This window comes from Alnus glutinosa, chromosome 10, assembly GCF_958979055.1.
Source record: "Alnus glutinosa chromosome 10, dhAlnGlut1.1, whole genome shotgun sequence".
NCBI classification, from domain to species: domain Eukaryota; kingdom Viridiplantae; phylum Streptophyta; class Magnoliopsida; order Fagales; family Betulaceae; genus Alnus; species Alnus glutinosa.
The window spans coordinates 5,764,530-5,786,288 of NC_084895.1; the positions used below are offsets into that span (position 1 = coordinate 5,764,530).

The window sequence follows — 21,759 nt, forward strand, 5'->3', positions numbered from 1 at the left end:
GGCCAAATCTTTGAAATGGGGACGCATTTCAGAATTGGTTTTCGAATTTCTATGATTTTCATCTATGAAAAGCATTGGGCATTCACTGAGCTCATATTGGTTTTGCTATGCCTTCTAGTGCCAAAAATAGGACACTTTGGAGCAAAATGGGGCTTATTATGTTGTGTTCTGCCCACATTTTTGCACCTTGCAGTTGCCTTAAAGTCTATCTTCATGACTTCTGGAAAACTAGTGGAGATCGAGGCATAAAAAAATTTAGATGCAGCATTCGCCATATTAAATTATGATACAATCTGTTTGATAACGATGTGTGGATAAGAAACAAATGAAGGAAATCAGACACACATGGTTATACTTAAACCATTGGATTCTTTTATTTATATTGCACTGATCAATTGGGTGATCTACCACTACAAGGAAGAATGAATGCTTGTATTGATAATCTTCCCCAATTTCATGAGATTTAATCACATTCATCTAAGAATGGCCTTTACTTTCTGAGTAAGAAATGGTTTGAATGTCATCAACACTCCAATTGCCTCAACCACATTCAAGATGAAGAAAACCAACTGGTCACCTATATATATTTCAACACCAATTGCAAAGTTGCTCAGTCTCACAAATTGTCAACTAAGATCACTCTATGAGAGTACTATACTGGTAAAACTCATTGCTTATTTTTTTTTTTTCATCCAACAAATACAAAAAAAATGGAGTCATTCAAAGAGCAAAGCAGATCATACACAAGCCAATTAACTTTATCTCAAATGGTATTTCCACCCCCCCCAAAAAAAAAGGATGGAGGGTGAGAACATGGATTCAAAATCTACTTGTAGCTTATCACTTCAAAAATTAGGTCATACACAAGATACACGAGTGGCAGGTTGTAAGGGGTAATATATATCTTCATATAAAATACAGGTTAGAGAAACCATGGCAATTGTTCAACTCGCATCGTAACAATAACAACAATAGCAACAATGATGCATTGCTATTGATGATTATCAGGCTCATCATGACAATTAGAGCAGGTAGCTAGTCATTGTTATGCAAAGATACATGCAAACCATATTTCTTGAGAAAGTTTGCATGCTTTTTATTTCATATAAAGCATCTTCTTCTTCTTCTTTTTTTTTTTTTTTTTTTTTTTTTTTTTTAATGGTTGATGTGATAAGTGTGCCACGTTAGTTTGTAAGGAATTTGTAGTAAAAGTTGTTGCAACTCTAATACCACTAATTTTTATTTTATTTTTATATAGATTTGTTTAGCATGAGTTTCCTAAGTTCATTTTTTTGTGGGCCTACTAACTAATAACAATAATCTCTGAATGTGACATGCAGACATAGGATTTTCCTTTGCAGTTTCAGATGAGTACATACCTGGAAGGAAAGCCGCATCTTGACGCTTTTGTGCCCAAGAAAATCTACATAGACCAAGATATACGAATGAATGATATAAATCGAAGTCTCATCTCCATATAAAAGGGTTAAACAAATTTAATACAAATATGGAAATCTACAAAACAATGTAAATGGTACCTATGTTACATGAATATTTTATGTACATGCTCTACTTTACACCCAATAGATTGGTCATGGTACCATGCAAAAATTATATTTCAATGTCTAGCAAAACAAACCTATGTTCCTTTTTTTTTTTTTGATAAATAATGAATATATTCAAATGAAGAGCAAAGGGGCGTAACACAAGTATACAAGAAGTATATAAGAATATAAGAGCACTCCAAACCCATAGAGAAAAACTATCCTATGTTCCTAGCATAGTTATATCAATTGCATTAAAGGTATTTTAGTTTAACCCAAAACCTACTTGCAAACAAATGTCAGCTAATTCACCCACAAAACCACCATTGGTAATCTTGATACTCATCTTATGACAATATTACCAATATAGATATAAACTACAGGAATAAATAAGGCCAAAAAAAGAAGGAAATTTCACTACATCTATTATCAAATCAATATTAATAGTTTATAAAATAATCTAAAAAATGGATTGTTTCATCAACGGTATTGGGTCAGAATTCCCTTTTGACTCTGCGCCAGGTAAGTATTGTAGTGTAAGACAATCTATAATTCAGCGTTCGACAATGTAAACCCCTATTATGATCCATAAATGGATTTCACCATCACCAATAAGTAAAATAAAAGCCAAACAAATTTAGAGGACACTTACATTACACCGCCTCCAGCTGGACCAACTGCTTTGAATAGAGACATTGCTGTCATAGAGATGCCATTAGCAGCTCCTCTTTGGTGTTGCTCCTATTGTTCAATATACAATTGAATTGACATAAGACGAATCTTGTAGTTTATCACCACTTGAAAGAAAATATTAATAGCAGACATTAAATCATATAAACTAAGGAAAGAAGAATACCACAGCTCTGTTTTGCAGAAGGAATAAGCCAGTGATAATGGACACCTGCTTATAAAGAAACATTAACACTTCCCAAAAACTACAAAAGGAGTCAATGAACATATAAACATTAACACCTGTTTTTGTAGTTTTTAAATACCCAAAAACTACAAAAGGATTCAATGAACGTAATTGATCCTAGAATATGAAGCCTTAATCAGCTATCATAAATACTTCCCGACATTCTATTTTCTTATTCCGTTCTATACAAAATAATTGTAAGACAGTAAATGCATTCTTGCTTGTTTATGTTAATTGAAGAACAATTTCTGTATGCATAGATATAGTATGGCATCTAAAAACTGTAAATGTTTGCTAATCAATACAAAGGTTAGTTGCAGATTCTTATTTCGCTCCATGTTTAATGGCAATGCATACAGCTTGCTAACATCCATATTATTAAAATCCTCTGGTCTACCCCATTTGCTTACAGCTTGCTCTACGTAACCTAACCCCTGACATCCATAGTTTATGACCCTTAATGCATTAAGCAATTAAAGCACATAACTCTAAGCAAACCTTAACCTCTCACTTTGCCATACAGCTTGTTGCACAAAGAAACACCAATACCAGCAATATATCAAGAGTTCAAAACCTATTTTTACAAATATGATACCCATTTATAACCACCCCCCAAAAATATTGGAAGTGATACAACATTGGATGTTGATGTCTTTAGTTGTCAAAGTCATAGCAATGAAAAGAGAGAAGGTGTGAACAAATAAAAGAAAAATGAAAATGTTGGTTTAATATAATCAATTTGGTGAATTGTTAAATTAGAATTAGATCTTCAAGATGTATATGCACTTACAGATAAGACATTCTTCGCCACAGAAGCACAATTTAGTACGAAGGCGAGGCTCAATCCAGATAACAAGGCTATGTATGGGTAACTTGCTAACAAAGGTATGGATACAACCTGCATATGGGATTTATAAGCCCAAAAATACAAGGAAAAATATATTTTGCAAAAACAAAGGTGAAATACATATCTGCTTCAGAGGTTTGGAAACTTACACCACCGATGCGAACAACCATGACGGTCCCAAGAAGTTTCTCCATGTACGGATATAAAGAAAGTTGAAAAACAAGAAGGCCCAAACCTAAAAGTTCAATATGTTGTCAATAATAATCCAACGACTATATTGAGTGAATAATACTAGTTTAGCAGTTGAGTTGCAGATGCAAAAATCAATTTAAGTTTCGAATATTGCAATGCGTTTGTACAGAAATAGATATCAAACAAATGTTTTTAAATTTAAATTTGAATTGCCTCTCCTGTATAAAAAAGTTAACTAATGTCATTTTGTGCTTTTTTTGACTAAATTATTATGTCAAGCGAGCAACATAAAAGGTCAAATTTCAAGCACATCAAAACTAAAGAGAGACCAAATTTCAATATTAAAGTATGCCAAACTATTGTTGTGTGCCAAAACATATTCAACTAAAGACTATAATCTTTAAAATTGAACATCTATAATTAATGAATAAAAAAATTAAAAATTTGTTGAACCGGCCCACGGATACCAATTAGGAGTATTTTTTGATACTCAAAGAAGAAAATGAAAAACCAAAAAAAAAAATTCTTCCATATCTAGAATTTAGAAAATTATCCCAGCTTATTAACACCAAGCAAAATAAAATCACATGCTCCATTTTGATGAAGTATCAAGACATATATGCTTAAAGGATAAGTGCACACAGAACCACATGATAAATAAAAGAAGTCATGTTTTCACTTCACAATCAAGCAAGATGTTTGGAATTACATGCCTCATTAAATGGATTTATTATTACACAGGTTCGATTTCAACTTGATTGGTCAACAATATGCTACAACACTTATATCAACTAATCAAAAAAAATTCACTCCAATCAAACCTGACGAGCTTGGGAAGCAAGCCAAGAAGGTTTTTGAGAGTTCAAAAATGGACTTATATTTTCTTTCATTCGGAAAAATACGTATATCTTTTCCAACAAAATTGCAAAATTTGAAAATATTCTCAAAAAGAAAAGGCCAAAATGAATACTACTGAATTTTTGCATCAAGGAACCACTGACATTCTTATAATTTGTTAGCAAAAAGGAAGTACATTAGTAGGATTTCAAGTTTGTTTTGGTTTGAGTAGTCATTGATCAGAATCAGAAGTATATTGAAAACCATTATAATAAAAATAGAAAAATTGTTCGATCCCAATTGACCGAGGACCTTGGTCACCAAAATCGAGAAAATATTTTGAGTCTCAGAGCAGCTTCTTTTATCGATGAAATATAAAACCTCTAAAGCTTTCCAAAACAAAAATATAACTTAAAACAAGCTCTAAATGGTCGAGAAATGGCTGACTGAAGTATATAATCAAACGTGTCTCATCTTGAAATTTTCTTTGAGAGCCAAAATTGACAGTTGAATTCCAACGTTTGGGCACTCGTAATATTTTGCACAAATATCAAATTAAAGTGAATGAGGGACCATTAGAAGGTTATCAAGTCTACTTTTATTTGGAATCTCGAAGGATACACCTAATTTGGGCTACTTAAACCTACTTGTTTAAGGGAAGTTGTTACGAACCCATATGGACATGAGAAGCATGAACTACATGGAAAGCTGCCAAAATGAGGAATCTAAAAATAAGAAGGAAGACACTACATGGATGTATTACCTCATTATCATATGCAACCTTAAGATTATTTATTATTAGGAGTCTTTGTTAACATTAGGGTTATATATTATTAGGAGTCTCAAAGAAAAGTATGTTATCCTTTAAAGTTGTGTTTTCATTCCAATTCTTCTTATAAATCTATATAAGGCACCCTATGTTCATTAAGAAAAGGGATCAAACATATTTCAACCAAATTCAGTTATTTACAATGAGGCCAAGGATGCCTCAAAATACCCTACCATAGAGGCCTAAGATTCCTTGAAATATCCTACCATGGAGGCTTAAGGTTTCTCGTACTACCCTAAAAAACTCTTAGTTACTTTCCTTTTCCTTACCCAATTTACTCTTTCATAAGCCATATCACGCCCATCACACTTGCAGTTACGTGAGAACATAACAGAACTACAGAAGCGTCACAAACTAAAGACCAACTAAAGTGTAAAAGTAACAGCTACATTCCATGCAATTTGAGGGGGCCATTTAAGTGCACAAGGGACAAATATCCTTTCACTCTTAAGTTAATTGTGAATACATGTGGACTGCACATAAAACCATCATATTTAATTCTCTTTTTAGAAGTGGAAATGAAAAAAAAATATGTTTAGATTACAAGGGGGATATGATTAGTAAAACTGTCTCATCTAAATGAATTTATACTTGTAGAACCGTAGACCTTTAATATCCATCAACAGTGTTAAGCTTTAAGTGTTGGCTTATCCGGTGATTAAAACAAGGTTTGTAAGTCCTTTTACACTTAGGTGTTTTGGCCTTTTCATCTAGAGTTGGTTTGTTGAAGAACTGAACTGGCATCAGCAAAGGCGTTCTGACATGACCCTTATAGTAACACTCTAGAGAGCTCAGTCAACATTGACTTCAACTAGCCGTCCTGATGAGATGAGATAGGTACAGAAGACCCACCGAGAGTTCTGTCATCAACACATCCTGATGCGACTTGTTACAGATGACTTACATAATGTGTCATCAGAAATGGATACACACAAAGTTTTCTTTGCTAAAGCCATTAGAGTTGTTCCAAAACACTGTGCTTAGCCTCTTTGTTTCATTGTGTGCCAAGAGAGATTATTGTTGTGAGAGCTTTTCATTGTAATCTATTGGAGTGTTTTTTATTCAAACCGCACTGTCATCAACAACCTTAGTATAATCGGAGTTCCGGTTAAGGAGATCAGATAGAAGAATTGTCTTGAAGTTTTTGGAGAATTATTGCGGTAATAGACAAGTGGATCACTTGTTCAGTACAATAGAGGGTCATCTACAAAAGTTTTGTGAGTATGAATTTATTGTAAACTTTTCCTTCTTCTTTAGTAAACTAATTTCCTAGGTTTGGCTAATCTGGAGTATTTTATCTTTGAAGAGTTCTTCAAAGGGTTCACTTCATCAACAAAAACCGTGTATTGATCATGTGAAAGTTGATCTTTATCTTATGTGGTTATTATTATTGATCTCGTGTGCTGCATTAAATTTTAATTGGTGTTTGTTGTTGCAGATCACCTATTCACCCCCTCTAGGTGATTGCTTTGGGGTCAACATCGTTTTTTCAAACGGAATTGTGTTTCCTAATAGTCAAGGATAGCACAATATGAGAAACTTATTTTGACATGATTAATAGAGGAAAAATGCCTTTGGAAAAGTTATGCTATGACCTCTAAGAATTCATCTATTATAAAATCTAGTGGATTGTACAGAAATGGCCCTTCATATTTGATTAAAGGAATCGTTCAAAAGCTTTTAGGGCAAAAAAGATGGAAATAAAAGTTTATTATATAATAATATAAAAGGAAGTAGTAGTATAAAGTGTATACCTGAGATTGAAAGAACTTCGCCAACATCCTTAGTTGAGTAGCTCAAACCCCCGTGACTTCGAGGGCTGACAGCCCATAAGGAGAATATCTACAAGAGATGTTGGTTCTTAGTAATACCACCAAATTAGAAATTTAGAGACGGAAAAGGAGACAAAGAGTTAAAAAAACAAAAACCAAGTTGTGTAATTCAACAGAAATTGTGTCCACTATTAAAAACACATGCAAACTTAACACATCTTAGCAAAGAGGATAAAACCAGATATTTCACTTTGCAAGTGAAGAACATATTAGTGGACAATCAATATGCAAGAATATTTGATCAACGAAAACACGATAATGGACAAACAATATGCAGCAAAGTACAAATAAATCATGTTAAAAAAAAAAGAAAAAGTATGAGAGATACCTCTGTGTAAGCCATATCATGAAGTGAGAAAACACAATAAACAATGATAGATGACATCAGAGGCCAATTCTTTAGGAGGCTTTCCTTAGCAATTGGACCTCTTCCCTCAATTTGTTTTGTTTTTTCGTTTACATTAGGCCCAGAGGATCCAGTTTCTAAACCTTCCTCCGAGTCATCAGGTGACACATTTTCTCCATGCGTGTGCAATGTTTCCTGCAAAAGTCCAAATAGTTCGGAAACCAATTATGTAGTAAGCAAATAGTCAATAATAGTTCAAAAAAGTCATTCTCAAGGAACTGCTATCTATACATAATGAATTAATCCAACACAGAGATCTAAATGGGACATTTTGAATATAAACTTCCACCAATTCCATGGGTTACATGGAAATCTGAAAAAAAAAAAAAAAAATTGAGAATGTACAGATCAGATAAAAGAAAGAGCTTCAACACATCTATATTGGCAAAAAAGGTCATGCAATGTATCACTTGATACATGCTTAGGATTTAAAATAACACTCAAAAAAAAAAAAAAAAAAAATTCACTTGCAATGAGAATAAATTTTGTGTAAGGAAATCATCGACATTACAAAATGCACAGTTTATTTATATAATATAAGAGACAATCAAGATAAAGGAATTGAAAAGTTGGCCCTAGAGAGGACAATAAGGTGAGCATAATTGAAGACAGAGTGTCCAAGCGTAAATGTGAAAAAAAAATGTTAATAAATTAATAAAAACATTAAAGAGAGAGAGAGAGAGAGAGAGAGAAAATTCATAATAAAATTACTCAAATATTTGAACAAAAATTCTGTAATCACCATGAGCACTAAACTCATTAAGGAATTTTAGGAGATCAAAAGGAAAACAAAGTACTGATTTCTACGACATTTTAATCTGAAATGGGAAAGAACCCAACATTTTCAAATCATAACAAAATTTAGTTGAATTATAATAAGTTAGAGAAATTGAACTTTATAAGCAACTTCTATCTGTTATGATAAGAAGTTGTGAAAAAGAATAACACAACAATTAGAAATTAAATGATGACAAATATCTTTAAACACGCAAACAGTGATACTTAAAGAACTCTACATGGGAACTAAAATATGATATATACCGGAAGCCAGCAAGTAGCTATCATTACTCCCAATGCAAAAATTGATATTGCAAGGCAGGGCAAGAAGTATGGGAATCTGCATCATAACATCATGTTTTAGAATGTTATAAACATAAATAATAATAATAAATTTTAAAAAAAATTAAAATTTTAAAAAAAAAAAATTTAAAAAAAATAGTAGAAATATTGAAATAATACACTCAAACTGCATCTTACATGAAATATTCTGGAGAAGAAGTGCACTTACCTCCCAAACAAAGATTCTTTGGAAAATAAATTTGGATATTTGTCTGCCGGCTGAATGACAAAATTGTGCAACAAAAACATTAGAGGAGTAAGTTACAAATATAAATATAATGCTAATTAAATATTAGGCCCAATATCTTGGCCGGCCGAGCTCGGCCCTGCTTGTTTTTTTTCTTAGTGTACACCTATAGGCCCAAACCAGACTCAGCCAATGAACAGGTTTAATCTAAATCTATCCATTGGGTTTTGGTTGTGACATATGGTTTGCATAAATACAAAGAACAATTTCAAGGTTCGACTATATGGGTGAAGTCTACTAAAAAAAAAGACTATATGGGTGAAGCACACCCTGCCAAAGTGGGTGTCGCAGAAAAAGAATACTTGTTAATTAATTAGGTTTCTGAAAATTGCAATGGAGGGTAATTCAAGTTAAAAACAGCACTTAAATCTCAGAGACGAATGCCAAAAGTGATGGGACACAAAAGCCCATGCACGGTATTTGGGTTTCTTTTTTGAAAATTTATACAAGATCTACTATCGAAAAGTAAAGGTAGACTGTAAAAAGCTCTTAAGCCAAATCAGGATTCCCTACAATTGGCTGTCGAGCAGTCCCTCTAAGAGGGGCTGCAGGACCCACCTGCCTCAGCATGTAGGCACCTCACCCTGGCTGCGTCAGCATGTGGACCCCACAACCCCATTTCTATAGGGTTGCCTAAATTGCATGGCAGCCCAATTACAAGAAGGGGAATGCTAGATATTTCAATTTTTTTTTTCAAAAGTTGGTTCTCAAATGATGTGTCACAATCTATGATTTATCATTTTGAAAAATGTACCACAATCTCATGGAATTGTGATATATCATTTAAGAACTAATTTTTAGAAAAAAAAAATAAAAAAATAGGATGTCTAGCATTTCTCTTATTAGAATTCTTTCGCTCTTATACCTCACATGCTCCAAGCCGCAAGGCGCTAGTGGGCATGACTTGGTTAGCTTCTTTTGTGTAACCATAGTTTTTGGAGCTCTACCTCCTCTAAATGTTCATTTTGAGCTTTGTAACTCTGAACTCAAAACCTCTTCACTCTAGATTATTTACCAGATCAATCCTAACTCAAAACACATACTACAATCAAGAAAAACATCTAAACATTGAGATGTGTTTTAAGTTTTTATGTTGCAAAGACTAAAAAGAAAATTAGAAACTTCAAATTGTGTTATATAATATTCTATAGTTGACTAGTTTTAATAGCTAGTAATTTTTCTAACCAATTTCGTTCTAAGTCGGATAGTTGATATATTTAGTACTTCGAAACTACTAGGTTTTCAAAACAACTTCCCTAAGACTATTAGTTATTAAAATAACAATTGAAGGCATTTTTTAATATCATATAGATGAACAACTTTTATGAAACCCAAACTAATAGGATATTTTGAGTGTGTTTGGCCTCACGATTTTGCAAGCCAAACGAGTGTTTTAAACCAAATTGCAGAAACTGTCTTTTGGGAGTGTTTTTAAAAAAAAATGGCGGTTTGAAAACGTGAAAAAAATCCATATTACCACTCAGCAGGCAAATGGTGTACTTTTAAAAACGCACTCTTTTTTATAGATTTTAATAGAACTATAACAATTTCTGTGTAAATGTTCCTCTTTTGTTCCTTACCACTGAATGTGGTTTATATTCATATATATAGGAAATACAAACATAGTCCTTATAGGAGACTAACTCTACATGCGTTGCTGTCAAGGTAATAGTAACCTAATAGAACACTAAGATACTATCCTAATGAAACTCTATAGCTATGATAACTGATCAGATATACAACCGAGATATAGAATTACAGTTAAATATAAACTCTAAAATTACTTTGATAACTACAAAACTGTGATAGATATCACTTAGGATTTATCTGCTTTAACACCCTCCCGCAAGCTCAACGGGGGAGAGCGCACGTGGAGCTTGTAGCAGAAGTCTCGAAATCTGGTGGCAACAACTGGTTTGGTCAAGACATCGGCAAGCTGATCTTTACTCGGAATGAAGAGAACCTGAAGAGATTTATCTGCCACTCGATCACGAACAAAATGAAAATCAATTTCCACGTGCTTTGTTCTCGCATGAAACACTGGATTTACCGAGAGATATGTTGCTCCTATATTATCACACCACAGTTTTGGCGGAGAAAGTAGTTTAATACCAAGATCACGAAGAAGAGCTTGAATCCATAGGAGCTCGGCAGCAGTATTTGCAACAGCCTTGTATTCCGCTTCTGTACTGGACCTAGAGACAGTAGGTTGTTTTCTTGAGCTCCAAGAGACAAGATTGGTCCCAAGAAAAACACAATAAGCACCCGTGGATTTCCGATCATCTGGACATCCCGCCCAATCAGCATCAGAAAAGGCCTGAAGTTGAGACGAATTCGTCCGGGTGAGAAGTAGACCATGCGTGACAGTATGCTTGAGATACCTTAGAATGCGTTTAACAGCTTGCCAATGGACCTTTGTTGGACGATGCATAAACTGGCACACCCGGTTGACTGCAAAAGCTAAATCTGGACGTGTGAGGGAGAGATACTGAAGGGAGCCAACCGTGCTACGAAACAGGGTTGGATCATCCATTGGATCACCAACAAATGCTGAGAGTGTATGAGAAGTAGACATAGGAGAGGTAATGGGTTTGGCCTCCAACATGTTGGTCCGTTTGAGTAAATCAAGAATGTAACGACGCTGGGAGAGCAACAATCCAGATTGTAAGTGGAGAACTTCGACACCAAGAAAATAGTTGAGATCTCCAAGTTCCTTCACAGCAAATTCCAGTTTAAGCTGTTGAAGGAGAGCATCAATAGCTGAAGGAACTGAGGATGTTATTATAATATCATCGACATATATCAAAATAAAAACAGTAGCCGAAGGAGAGTGAAGAGTAAACAAGGAGGAATCTGCCTTGGATCCAATAAAACCAAGATCAAGTAACTTGGTGCTCAGCCGAGAGAACCACGCTCTAGGGGCCTGCTTTAACCCATAAAGGGCTTTATGTAATCTGCAGATGTGATGAGGCAGAGAGGGATGTATAAAACCAGGAGGTTGTTGCATATAAACCTCTTCATAGAGAAAGCCGTGAAGAAAAGCATTTTGGACATCAATCTGCTTCATAACCCAGCCAGCAGAGTAGGCTATAGACAGCACGGTTCTGATAGTAGTAGGCTTCACAACCGGGCTGAATGTCTCCCCAAAATCAAGACCTGCTTGTTGGTGGTATCCCTTGGCAACTAGGCGTGCTTTGTGTCTTTCAATAGTGCCATCTGCTTTCCTTTTCAACTTAAAGACCCATTTACAACCAACGACATTTGAGGTAGTAGTAGGAGGAACAAGGGACCAAGTTTTATTTTGGAGAAGGGCATTGAATTCTGTCTGCATTGCTGCTCTCCATTCTGGAATGGTATTAGCATTGGAGAAACAAGTTGGTTCGGCCAAAGAATCATCTTGGACTGTGAGTAATGCTCGGGCAATGGGATATCGGACCATCCCATCATGTAGCTTTCGTGGCTGAACAATATTATTCTGTGCCCGGGTAGTCATAGGATGAATCCGTGGAGGGGCTGGCGCAATGGACGAAGCCGCACCTGTAAGTGTCTCAGCAGGAGATATAGAAGAGCCTGCAAGTGTGTCAGTTAATGGAGAAACAGGAGAGTCTAAATGCACAATAGGATCAGCCGGAGGTAAACTAGAAGGGGAGGATACACGAGGTGGAGAGGGGACACTGACACGGGGCGGAAAAAACAAAGAGAGAGGTGCTGGTGTGGAACTTATGGAAGGCTCAGTTGGAGAAGATTGACTGGCCGAGGGAGACGTGGCACTAGAGGGGGAGTTGGTAAAAGGAAAAATTGACTCATGGAAGACAACATCACGTGATACAAAAAACTTTTCAGTTTGAGGATGAAAACAACGATACCCCTTGTGATGAGAGCTATAACCCATGAATATACAAGCTTTTGAGCGGAAATCAAACTTGTGTGTATTATAAGGCCGCAGATTTGGAAAGCATTGACACCCAAAAACTTTTAATAAGGAGTAGTCCGGGGGCTTACCAAAGAGTTTCTGAAATGGAGAAATATTTTTCAGACTTGGAGTGGGAAGACGATTTATGAGGTAGCAAGATGTTTGACACGCCTCATCCCAAAATCGCTTAGGAACACCACTGGCAGCAAGGAGAGCGAGAGTTGTATCAATAATGTGACGATGTTTTCTCTCGGCACAACCTTGTTGCTGATGAGTGTGAGGACAAGACAATCTATGTATGATGCCAACGGATTGAAAAAACTTGTTGAGGGAACGGTATTCACCCCCCCAATCGGTTTGAACACTTTTGATTTTATTATTGAACAACCGTTCGACCATAAGTTGAAATTTAAGAAAGACATTCATAACTTCAGATTTGTGGGAGATTGGAAACAACCAAGTAAACTTGCTAAAAGCATCGATAAACGAAACATAATATCTATTTCCATTGATTGAAAGAACTGGGGAAGGACCCCAAACATCCGAATAAATTAACTCTAAAGGAGTACTGAAAACTGAATTTGAAACATAAAAAGGTTGCTGATGTCCTTTGGCAAGTTGACAGGCCGAGCAAGGAGTAGCTTTATTTGCTGAAACCGGAAGACGAAAAGTAGAAAGCACACGCTGGACGGTACGAAGAGCAGGATGTCCCAATCGCCCGTGCCAAGTGTTTGCTGAAGTTCGCACACCAAGAAGAGCATGCTTTATTGACTGAGATGAAAGGTTCGGATGTTGGAGTTGATAGAGACCATCCTTAAGAGGGCCTTGATGCAGAAGACTCTGTGTGTGGCAATCCTTAATCAAAAAATGAGTAGAATGAAACTCAAAAAATACGTTATTATCACGGGCAAATTTACTAACAGACAGTAAATTTTTGCATATATCTGGAACAAGGAGAAGATTTTGGAGTAAGAACTGAGTACGAGAAATAGATAGAGTGGCTGAACCTTTGTGAGTTATAGACAAACCTGAACCATTGCCAACACGAATCTTGTCTGCTCCAGTATACTCCTCAGAAGACACATTGAGATTATTCATCTCATTGGTGACATGATGCGTGGCTCCAGTATCGGGATACCAATTGTCATCAGAAATCAGATTCGGTGAGGAGTAAAAGGCCTGAGGATTGGTGGAGAGTTCACCCTGAAAATCTTGATCAAAACGGCGATAGCACCGTATGGCAGTGTGACCTTGTTTACCACATACCTGACAAGTGTGTCGAGGTTGAGAGGATGTGGTATTGGTGAAAGAAGAGCCACGGCCACGGCCATTGGAAGGATGTCCACGTCCTCGATTTCCACCACGATAGTTGTTTCCACGGCCACGGAAACCTCGACCACGACCATCCTGAGATCGAGAGGTAAAGTTTGCAGAAGGCTGAACACTGTCTGTAGTGGGTAGATGCTGTTCCAGCCGAAGTTCATAGGCCAATAGATGACCATAGATTTCCTCAAGAGAAAGAGGATCCACACGGGTGGTAATAGAGGTGACAAAAGGATCATATTCGGATCCCAACCCAGCAAGAATATAGGACACAGTTTCAAAGTCATTCAAAGGCTGACCAATAGCAGCCATGGTGTCACTCAAAAGTTTCATCTTCTGGAAATAATCGGTAACAGAAGAGGTACCTTTCTTGGATGTAGCAAGCTGGTAATGAACTTGCATCATCTGAGCTCGTGATTGGGAGGTGAACATCTTCTCCAAGGACATCCACAGAGCACGAGACGTAGCACACCCAACTGCGTGGGAGACTAGGGGTTCGGAAAGAGTGGAAATCAGCACACTCAGAATAAGTTGATCCCGCTGGTACCAGATGACATAGTCGGGATTCAAGATGGAAACAGGAGCACCATCAGTAGTGATGGGATTCGGAATAGTCTGCGGAGGTGAAACAGAGGATCCATTGACAAAACCATGGGCGTTTTGGCCTCGGAGATAGGCATCAACCTGAGTTTTCCAGGAGATGAAGTTGGATTTGGTGAGCTTAACGTGCAGCGACGGATTCATGTGAGGAACCGTGAGGAGAACAGGAGCAGACGGTGGTGGGTTGGAACCCTTAGTAGGCGAAGTGGGTTCAGAGGTCGACATCGCAGCAAAAGAAGAAGGAAAGAAAAAAAAAAATTAATGGAGCTATACGACGTTAGTCAATAAAATAGCTCTGATACCATAATAGAACTATAACAATTTCTGTGTAAATGTTCCTCTTTTGTTCCTTACCACTGAATGTGGTTTATATTCATATATATAGGAAATACAAACATAGTCCTTATAGGAGACTAACTCTACATGCGTTGCTGTCAAGGTAATAGTAACCTAATAGAACACTAAGATACTATCCTAATGAAACTCTATAGCTATGATAACTGATCAGATATACAACCGAGATATAGAATTACAGTTAAATATAAACTCTAAAATTACTTTGATAACTACAAAACTGTGATAGATATCACTTAGGATTTATCTGCTTTAACAGATTTAATCAAACACTTAACTCATTTTTTAAAAATCACGTTTTCATTAACTATGTTTTGAAATTGTTATTTTTTGGGGAAAATACAATTCACCTCCTCAAAGTTTAACAACTTTTTCACTTTTGCCTCCAATGTCTAAAAGTTGCAATGTGCCCCAACAAAGTTTCCAAAATTCTTAATGTAACCAATCCGTTAATGATTTCCGCCTTTTTTAATTAAAATTATTGAAGAGATCTAAATGGCTTTTTAAAATAAATATAAAAAAAGGTGGCCGTAGCCACTTTCATGGGCCAAAAGGGGTGGCTCGGCCATCCCCTTGGCCATGAGGGGCGTGGCCTAGCCACCCTAATCTAAGTAGAATAGGGGTGGCTCGGCACCCCCACAGCCAATAGGGGTGGTTCGGAGATCTCCAAGGGGCGAAATGGGGGTGGCCGAAACCACTTTCAAACAATTTGGGGGTAGCCCATTTGGCCAAGGGGGTAGTCGATCCAACCCCATCTAGCCGGAATAGGGGTGGCATGCCACCCCCCTTTTTCTTTTTTCTTTTTTCTTTTTTTAAACAAGGGCATTTGGGAAATTAACATGTATATATGGGGCAATGTTGAAATTTTTGTACCAAAAAATGAATGTGCGGTGCAGGAGAGCCATTTTCCGTCAAAGAAGACAAAAAGGGCTAACAGAGTGCTTACATTGAGAATTTTAGAAACTTTGTTCGGGCACATTGCAAATTTTTAAACATTAAAGGTAAAAGTGAAAAAGTGGTCAAACTTTAAAGGGGTAAATTGCATTTTCCCCTTATTGTTTTTAAACCGCACGTATTGAAACCGTTAAACCAAACGTACACTATATTACCAAGAGCACTCCTTAACATGGATTTGTATCACAAGAATAAATTTCTCAAAAAAATTCTCTAACATGCAATTTCCACCTCGTGTCCATGTAAAAAAAACACATAATATATATTGAATTTTCAAAATGTGTTTACCCCACAAGAGGCCAGGGAATATAAGTACCTGTGCGAGAAATCCTCCCAATGCAGGACCAATAATCAATCCTATGCCCCATGCTGTACTAACCTGAAATTAATGGTAATCTTTAATTTTGATGATGTAACACTTTAAAAGACTCCACATATTATACATAGGTGAATAAGACTCACTGTCGATATTCCTAAAGCTTGGTATTCTTCTCGGAAAATTTCACTTGCATATGCCTGGTAATTTAGCAAGTGATGTATATAGGAAAAATATTGGATCAAGCAAAACAATGTAGTCCAATATACAATGAAATTTTACCTTTATTGGTCCAAGTAAACCATTCAAACTTCCCAGAAGAAACCTTGTAGTAATAGCCATCCAAAAGTTTACACTAAGGCCAAAGAGAGTGTTGAATATAACCCTAAGGTTTTGGAAAGGACAACAAAAAAGATACATATTAGGCGTACTGGAGAAAACATTCAAACTTAAATTGCAAATATACTGATTGGCAAGAAGTGGGCACTAACACTGCAGCAATCCCTATAACTATAACAGGTTTTCGACCATAGCGATCAGCCACAATTCCCCAAAAAACAGATGTCAGAGCTCTACCAAGCATAAATGCAGACCCTTCAAGATATTGAGTGGCTTGTTAGGAATAATTCTTGCAGCACTGAATATTAAGATTAGGAAAATTGTCCCACTAATGAAGATCAAGTATAGAAAGTAATCTCACCCACATAACCGGCATAGTAGCCAATATCTTCCTCTTTTTTTGCAATATGAAAATCCCTAATCTGCAAATAGAAATTAATCACAAAAGTTCAGCAGAAGTTGGATCATATAATAATGAGCATAATGGTTGAAATTCAGTAGGTTGTAAAGGGTAGATAAATAAGGGTTTGACTTTTGGGATTCCAAAGAGGAGAAATTATTCTGACCAACTTGTGCTATATTCTCAGATACACTGTCATAGAAATTTGTCTAGAGAAGAACGATGAAAAGAATATAATGTTTAAATGCAAAGGAGTATGTTCCAATTGATTTCTTGGGTCCAATAGCACAGACCATAGAGTGCATCTATAGATCCTATGTGTATGAACATTGAACATATATATTGCCCAAATTTTTATTCAGAGCTTTTTGTAAAAGGCACAATAAACTATTTAATGTATAGACTCACCATGAAATAAAGGAAAGGAAAGAGAGATGATATTGGCAGCGCTGAAAAGAAAAAAAGAAAAAGAAATACATATTAGAGCTCAATATAAAACACAGAAATCATGTATGACAGTGAACAACGATTGCTCACATGAGCATTGCAGGACATGTAACCATTGGAGGGACTTGGTTTGAAAAGGTACAATTTCAACCATAAACTAGCCGACGGGTTTACAATAACTTACATTTGTTTATGGTACAAGAGAAACGTGAAATATATATATATATATAAAAGAAAAAAAAATTGGGAAAAAAACACTAACCCTCAAACGGGCGAAACTTATATCATTTTGGCGCTTATACCTCCAAATTTTAAAAATGGACACTCGACCCCCTCCAGCTACCACTTGGATATAGTTAACACCTTTGTTAGCATTTTCTGTCAAATTGGATGGAAAATGTATATGAACTTTTTTTTGCTTAATTTCCCAAAATACCCCTAAACATTATTAAAAAGATAAAAACAACTGAAAAATAAAATAAAAACACTCAAGGGGACGTGCAGCATCTCAAGGCTATCAGCCTCCAACAAAAACTTATCCAAACTAATTGCTTCAACATAGAGATCCTTCAACGAGGGACCGCTCACTTCCATAGTAGCCTGTGCATGCATCTGACATTGCAATATCCGGATTAACAAGAGACAAAATCTCAAGTTTTGGAAATGCAGTGAGCAGAAGGCTCAAATCCAATGCCGAAATACTGACATAACTTAACGAAGATGACTTCATGCAAGGAAATCTCCAATCTTTGCCAGCCACTTTTGTCTATAATATTAACATTAGGAGCAGTCCCTTCACTATAATGTAGTTCACGCTTAGTGTCCCTAGTATACATGAGCCAAGCAATCACAGGGGTGGGTCCAGAACTCATCAACATCGTCCGTGAAAATCGACAGGCACTGCAGCCCTGTGGTTTGGAATACTGTTGTGTTATAATAATCTTAAATCTACGCCGAGAGGTCATTACAAAAGAGACCTGAACTCAAACCGCAACGCTTTCAGCCCTCTGTCGGGCATTTCATCAAACACGTTCTCGGCGTCGCCAGGCCAACCCATTTCACATACCGCCGACCATTGATTCATAACATCAACGTTTGAGGTAAACATAGGCGGAGTTACGAAGAAGCTGATTCAGTCGAGTGCAAAAAGCCTCATCAAATCCTCGCGTTGTACTTTGCTTGGATTGGAGTGAGACTCTGGAAAAGAGTGAGCTCTAACTCCACCAGGTCACGTCATAACATTTTTCAGAAGAAAAAAAAAAACAAAAACAAAAACAAACAGTCATAATATTTGATTACGTAGCAAGAAATCCCTGTAATGCGGAGGGAGAGAGTCATTGGGAGGTTGCCTGAACACATTTGCTGGTATAAGTGAACTTTATAAAAACTCATTTATATTTAATATCCAAATTATTAATAATTTAAACACCAAAAATAATTCCAACAACAAAATTGCTGAAATCTTTGTCGGCTTCTACCCTTTCAATTTTTAAGAATAACGGACGTGTCTCCAGCAGAAATAGCCAAAATAATTATTAAAAAAGTAAAAAAAAATTATTTTAGTTATTTATTTTTTTATACACACTTCAACAGATTTTCTTTTCTACTCTTTATTTTCTTTAAATATTATTTTATATGGAAAAGAATGCGGAAGAAAAAGGAAGAGAGACGGAGTAAAAAAAAGGAAATGAGAGAGAAAATAATTTAAAAAAAATTATATTATGTTTATTCTGCTGGAATAAAAAATACTCATAATAATTAAATTTAACTATTTTTTGGCAATTGTATATTCTATTGGAGATGCTCTCGCTCGACAAGTACGAAACTCACTCATTTGTGTATGTTACTGATAATTCATGTATGTGATAAGTAAATCTTGGTTGAGCAATCACATTGAGTCATCGATTACGTACTACATTATGTTTGATGAAATAGAAATAATATAATATAATATTACCATGTTCGAAAAGGTTAGGTATTTAATATTATTTATTAATTACTTTATTCTATTCTTAAAACTTTTGAGGCAATATTGTATTTAATTAACAATATTCATTTAAGAGTCAAGACAAGATGGTAGGTAAGGTGAGTTATCAAACAACATTAAACGAAAAATGCTACGTTCACGCCCAAAAGCGCACACTTATTTTTTACATCCTGATCTGGATTTTCCACGTTAGATTTTTTTTTCCTTTTTTTTTCGTTTTCTTCGTTCAAAACAAAACGTTCTTCTCTCTCTCTGAATAAAAAAAAAAAAAAACGTTCTCTCTCTCCCTGAACCATCTCTCTCGTTCTTCTTCTTCTTCTTTGTTCTTCTTCTTCTCTCTCCGGCCGGTGACTGAAGCTTGGGACGACAGAATCTGGACGGCCGGCGACTGCATCTCGTGATATGGACGATTGGGAGAGATGGAGAGAGTGCCGGACGACGGGATCTGGACGGCCGTTCTGGCCGTCCTCGCCTCGGGTGGCCGGGATCTGGTTCCCCGGCCAGAACGACTGGATCCCGGCCGTTCCACGTCCAGAATAGTCGGATTCTGGCCTATTGGCCGGGGAACGGATCGCCGAGTGGTTCGGGATGGGCTGTTTCGGGTTTTTTTTTTTTATTATTTATTTTTTTTATTTGAATTCAGCCATTCAGGAGTGTCTTTCTTTGAAAAGAAGAAAAGGGTAAAAAAAAAAAAAAAAAAAAAAAAACTGACGTGGAAATGCCAAATCAAGGTGTAAAAAATGAGTGTCTAAATTAACAATATTCTTAAGACTTTTATGAGGCAACTATTAAATGCATAAATCAAATTTGAATGAATATTAGATCCTCTCTGTTTTTGTTTTATTCATAAACTTGATTTAAATAGACCTTAAATTACAAAACGATTCAAGTCTCCAAATATAAAACAAGTTTTTATCTCGTAATTATCTCACAATATTGACGTGGTAAGTCCAATCAATTCTTTCTTCTTTTTTTTTTCTTTTTTTTTTTGAACAATGATTGATTTAATGGCGGGTTAGAATTGATATGTCAACATTGTAGGATAATTGTAAAATAAAAACATAATTTTTACGGTTACCCGTAAAACTATTTTTACAAGTTAAAAATCCTCCTTATAACTCAAATACTTGAAAAAAATAAAGACTAATGGATGGCAAGTCCTAATTGTAACAATTTTGAAGAGCTTTTTGTGTTCTGTGTTTGGTAATATATTTGTTCCGAGAACCGAAAACAAAAGACAGAAAACAATCAGCCGACAAAGCTAAAGAAAACAGTGAATTCAATACCACAACAAAGGGAATGCTAAAATTTTGCACTCAAAAAAGGAAAAACACGAATGCAAACGGTGAGAGTGGGGTTACCTGTGCAAAGGACAACAATCCATGTAGAAACAAGCTGTCGGATGGGTAATCCTCGTTGCAACTCTTTATCTTGATCTACTTTACAGCCGGGACAATTCTCATAGTAATGCTTCTTCAAAAGCCCCTCTCTGTACGCTTCCGCCATTGTTGATTGAGCCGGCCGGCAAACGATTTTTCAGTCCGATAGAGACGCCGCCACAGCTTCAATCTTCAATCTGATCAATCGATCCTAGCTTATTAACAATATGAAATAATTCTGCCGAAAAATGATCGAGAATATGATTATATATATATATATATATATATATATTGACAGGGAAGCTCTGCTTACCACGCATGGAGGTGGAGAACTTGGCTTCTCTGATTGAACAGAATAAAAAAAGAAATATGAAGGTCAACTTGCATGTTCACTTCCCCAATTAACTGGCATCATTGCATGCGTCATCAGCAAAACCAGATGCAATAATAAAGAGAATGACGACAATGCTATTATGAAGGGGAAACCGACATTGACGCTAATGAATGTAGAGGAACAAGAAAACAACAAAACAAAACAAAACTGTAGTGGTCTATGGCTTTGGCCAATGGCCTAGAAAGAAAAGGGCAAATGGAACTGGTAACCGTGGAAGGGATCTTTATTGATTCCATTATATTAATGCTGTCAAGTGCATGATTGAATATAAGATTATGAAAATGCTAGAATTCCCACCCCCATCCCACTCCAATCCCACCAACTCTAAGTGTTTTAATTTTTTTATTTAATAAATCAATTTTCAACTTTTTATACTTAGGTTTGGTGGGATTGGGGTGGGATGGGGGTGAGAATTGTAGCACTTCCCATAAGATTAATGGACATTACTGTCAGGGTGTGCAACTGATTGCCCTCAGTAATTATAGTCTTTTAACCGCAACTGCTCCGGTAATTATATTTTTATAATCGCAATTGCTCTGTCTCAGGCAATCAACAATTTTAAAATAAACGGTGGTTAACGGTTA

At 36.1% G+C, this 21,759-nt stretch overlaps 2 protein-coding genes and 1 non-coding gene across 5 annotated transcripts in view; all 3 read right to left on the reverse strand.

Moving 5' to 3' along the window:
- Positions 1-21,759, reverse strand: part of LOC133880715 (ubiquitin-like-conjugating enzyme ATG10) — a 66,194-nt gene that overhangs the window by 27,546 nt on the left and 16,889 nt on the right. The window lies entirely within an intron of this gene.
- Positions 350-21,234, reverse strand: LOC133879755 (protein ZINC INDUCED FACILITATOR-LIKE 1-like). The gene is made up of 18 exons (XM_062318519.1): positions 21,095-21,234; positions 20,764-20,978; positions 17,377-17,417; positions 16,930-16,990; positions 16,721-16,823; positions 16,512-16,614; positions 16,376-16,429; positions 16,230-16,292; positions 8,692-8,741; positions 8,445-8,520; positions 7,326-7,538; positions 6,920-7,007; positions 3,457-3,542; positions 3,251-3,358; positions 2,401-2,445; positions 2,197-2,285; positions 1,380-1,423; positions 350-577 (listed from the first exon to the last, which is right to left on the reverse strand). The coding sequence occupies exons 2-18, from the start codon at positions 20,906-20,908 to the stop codon at positions 474-476; spliced, it is 1,473 nt and encodes a 490-aa protein (XP_062174503.1). The 5' UTR covers positions 20,909-20,978; positions 21,095-21,234; the 3' UTR covers positions 350-473.
- LOC133880786 (small nucleolar RNA Z247) lies at positions 14,161-14,300 on the reverse strand. Its single transcript, XR_009902405.1, has one exon. It is a non-coding gene; the product is annotated as a small nucleolar RNA Z247 (small nucleolar RNA).

Excerpts from the sequence above, each read along its gene's own strand:
- LOC133879755 (XM_062318519.1), bottom strand. The coding sequence starts at position 20,908 with ATGGCGGAAGCGTACAGAGAGGGGCTTTTGAAGAAGCATTACTATGAG. Across the intron at positions 8,521-8,691 it reads AAAGAATCTTTGTTTGGGAG|ATTCCCATACTTCTTGCCCT; the intron begins GTAAGTGCACTT and ends GTTATGATGCAG. Across the intron at positions 7,008-7,325 it reads ATGATATGGCTTACACAGAG|ATATTCTCCTTATGGGCTGT; the intron begins GTATCTCTCATA and ends CATCTCTTGTAG.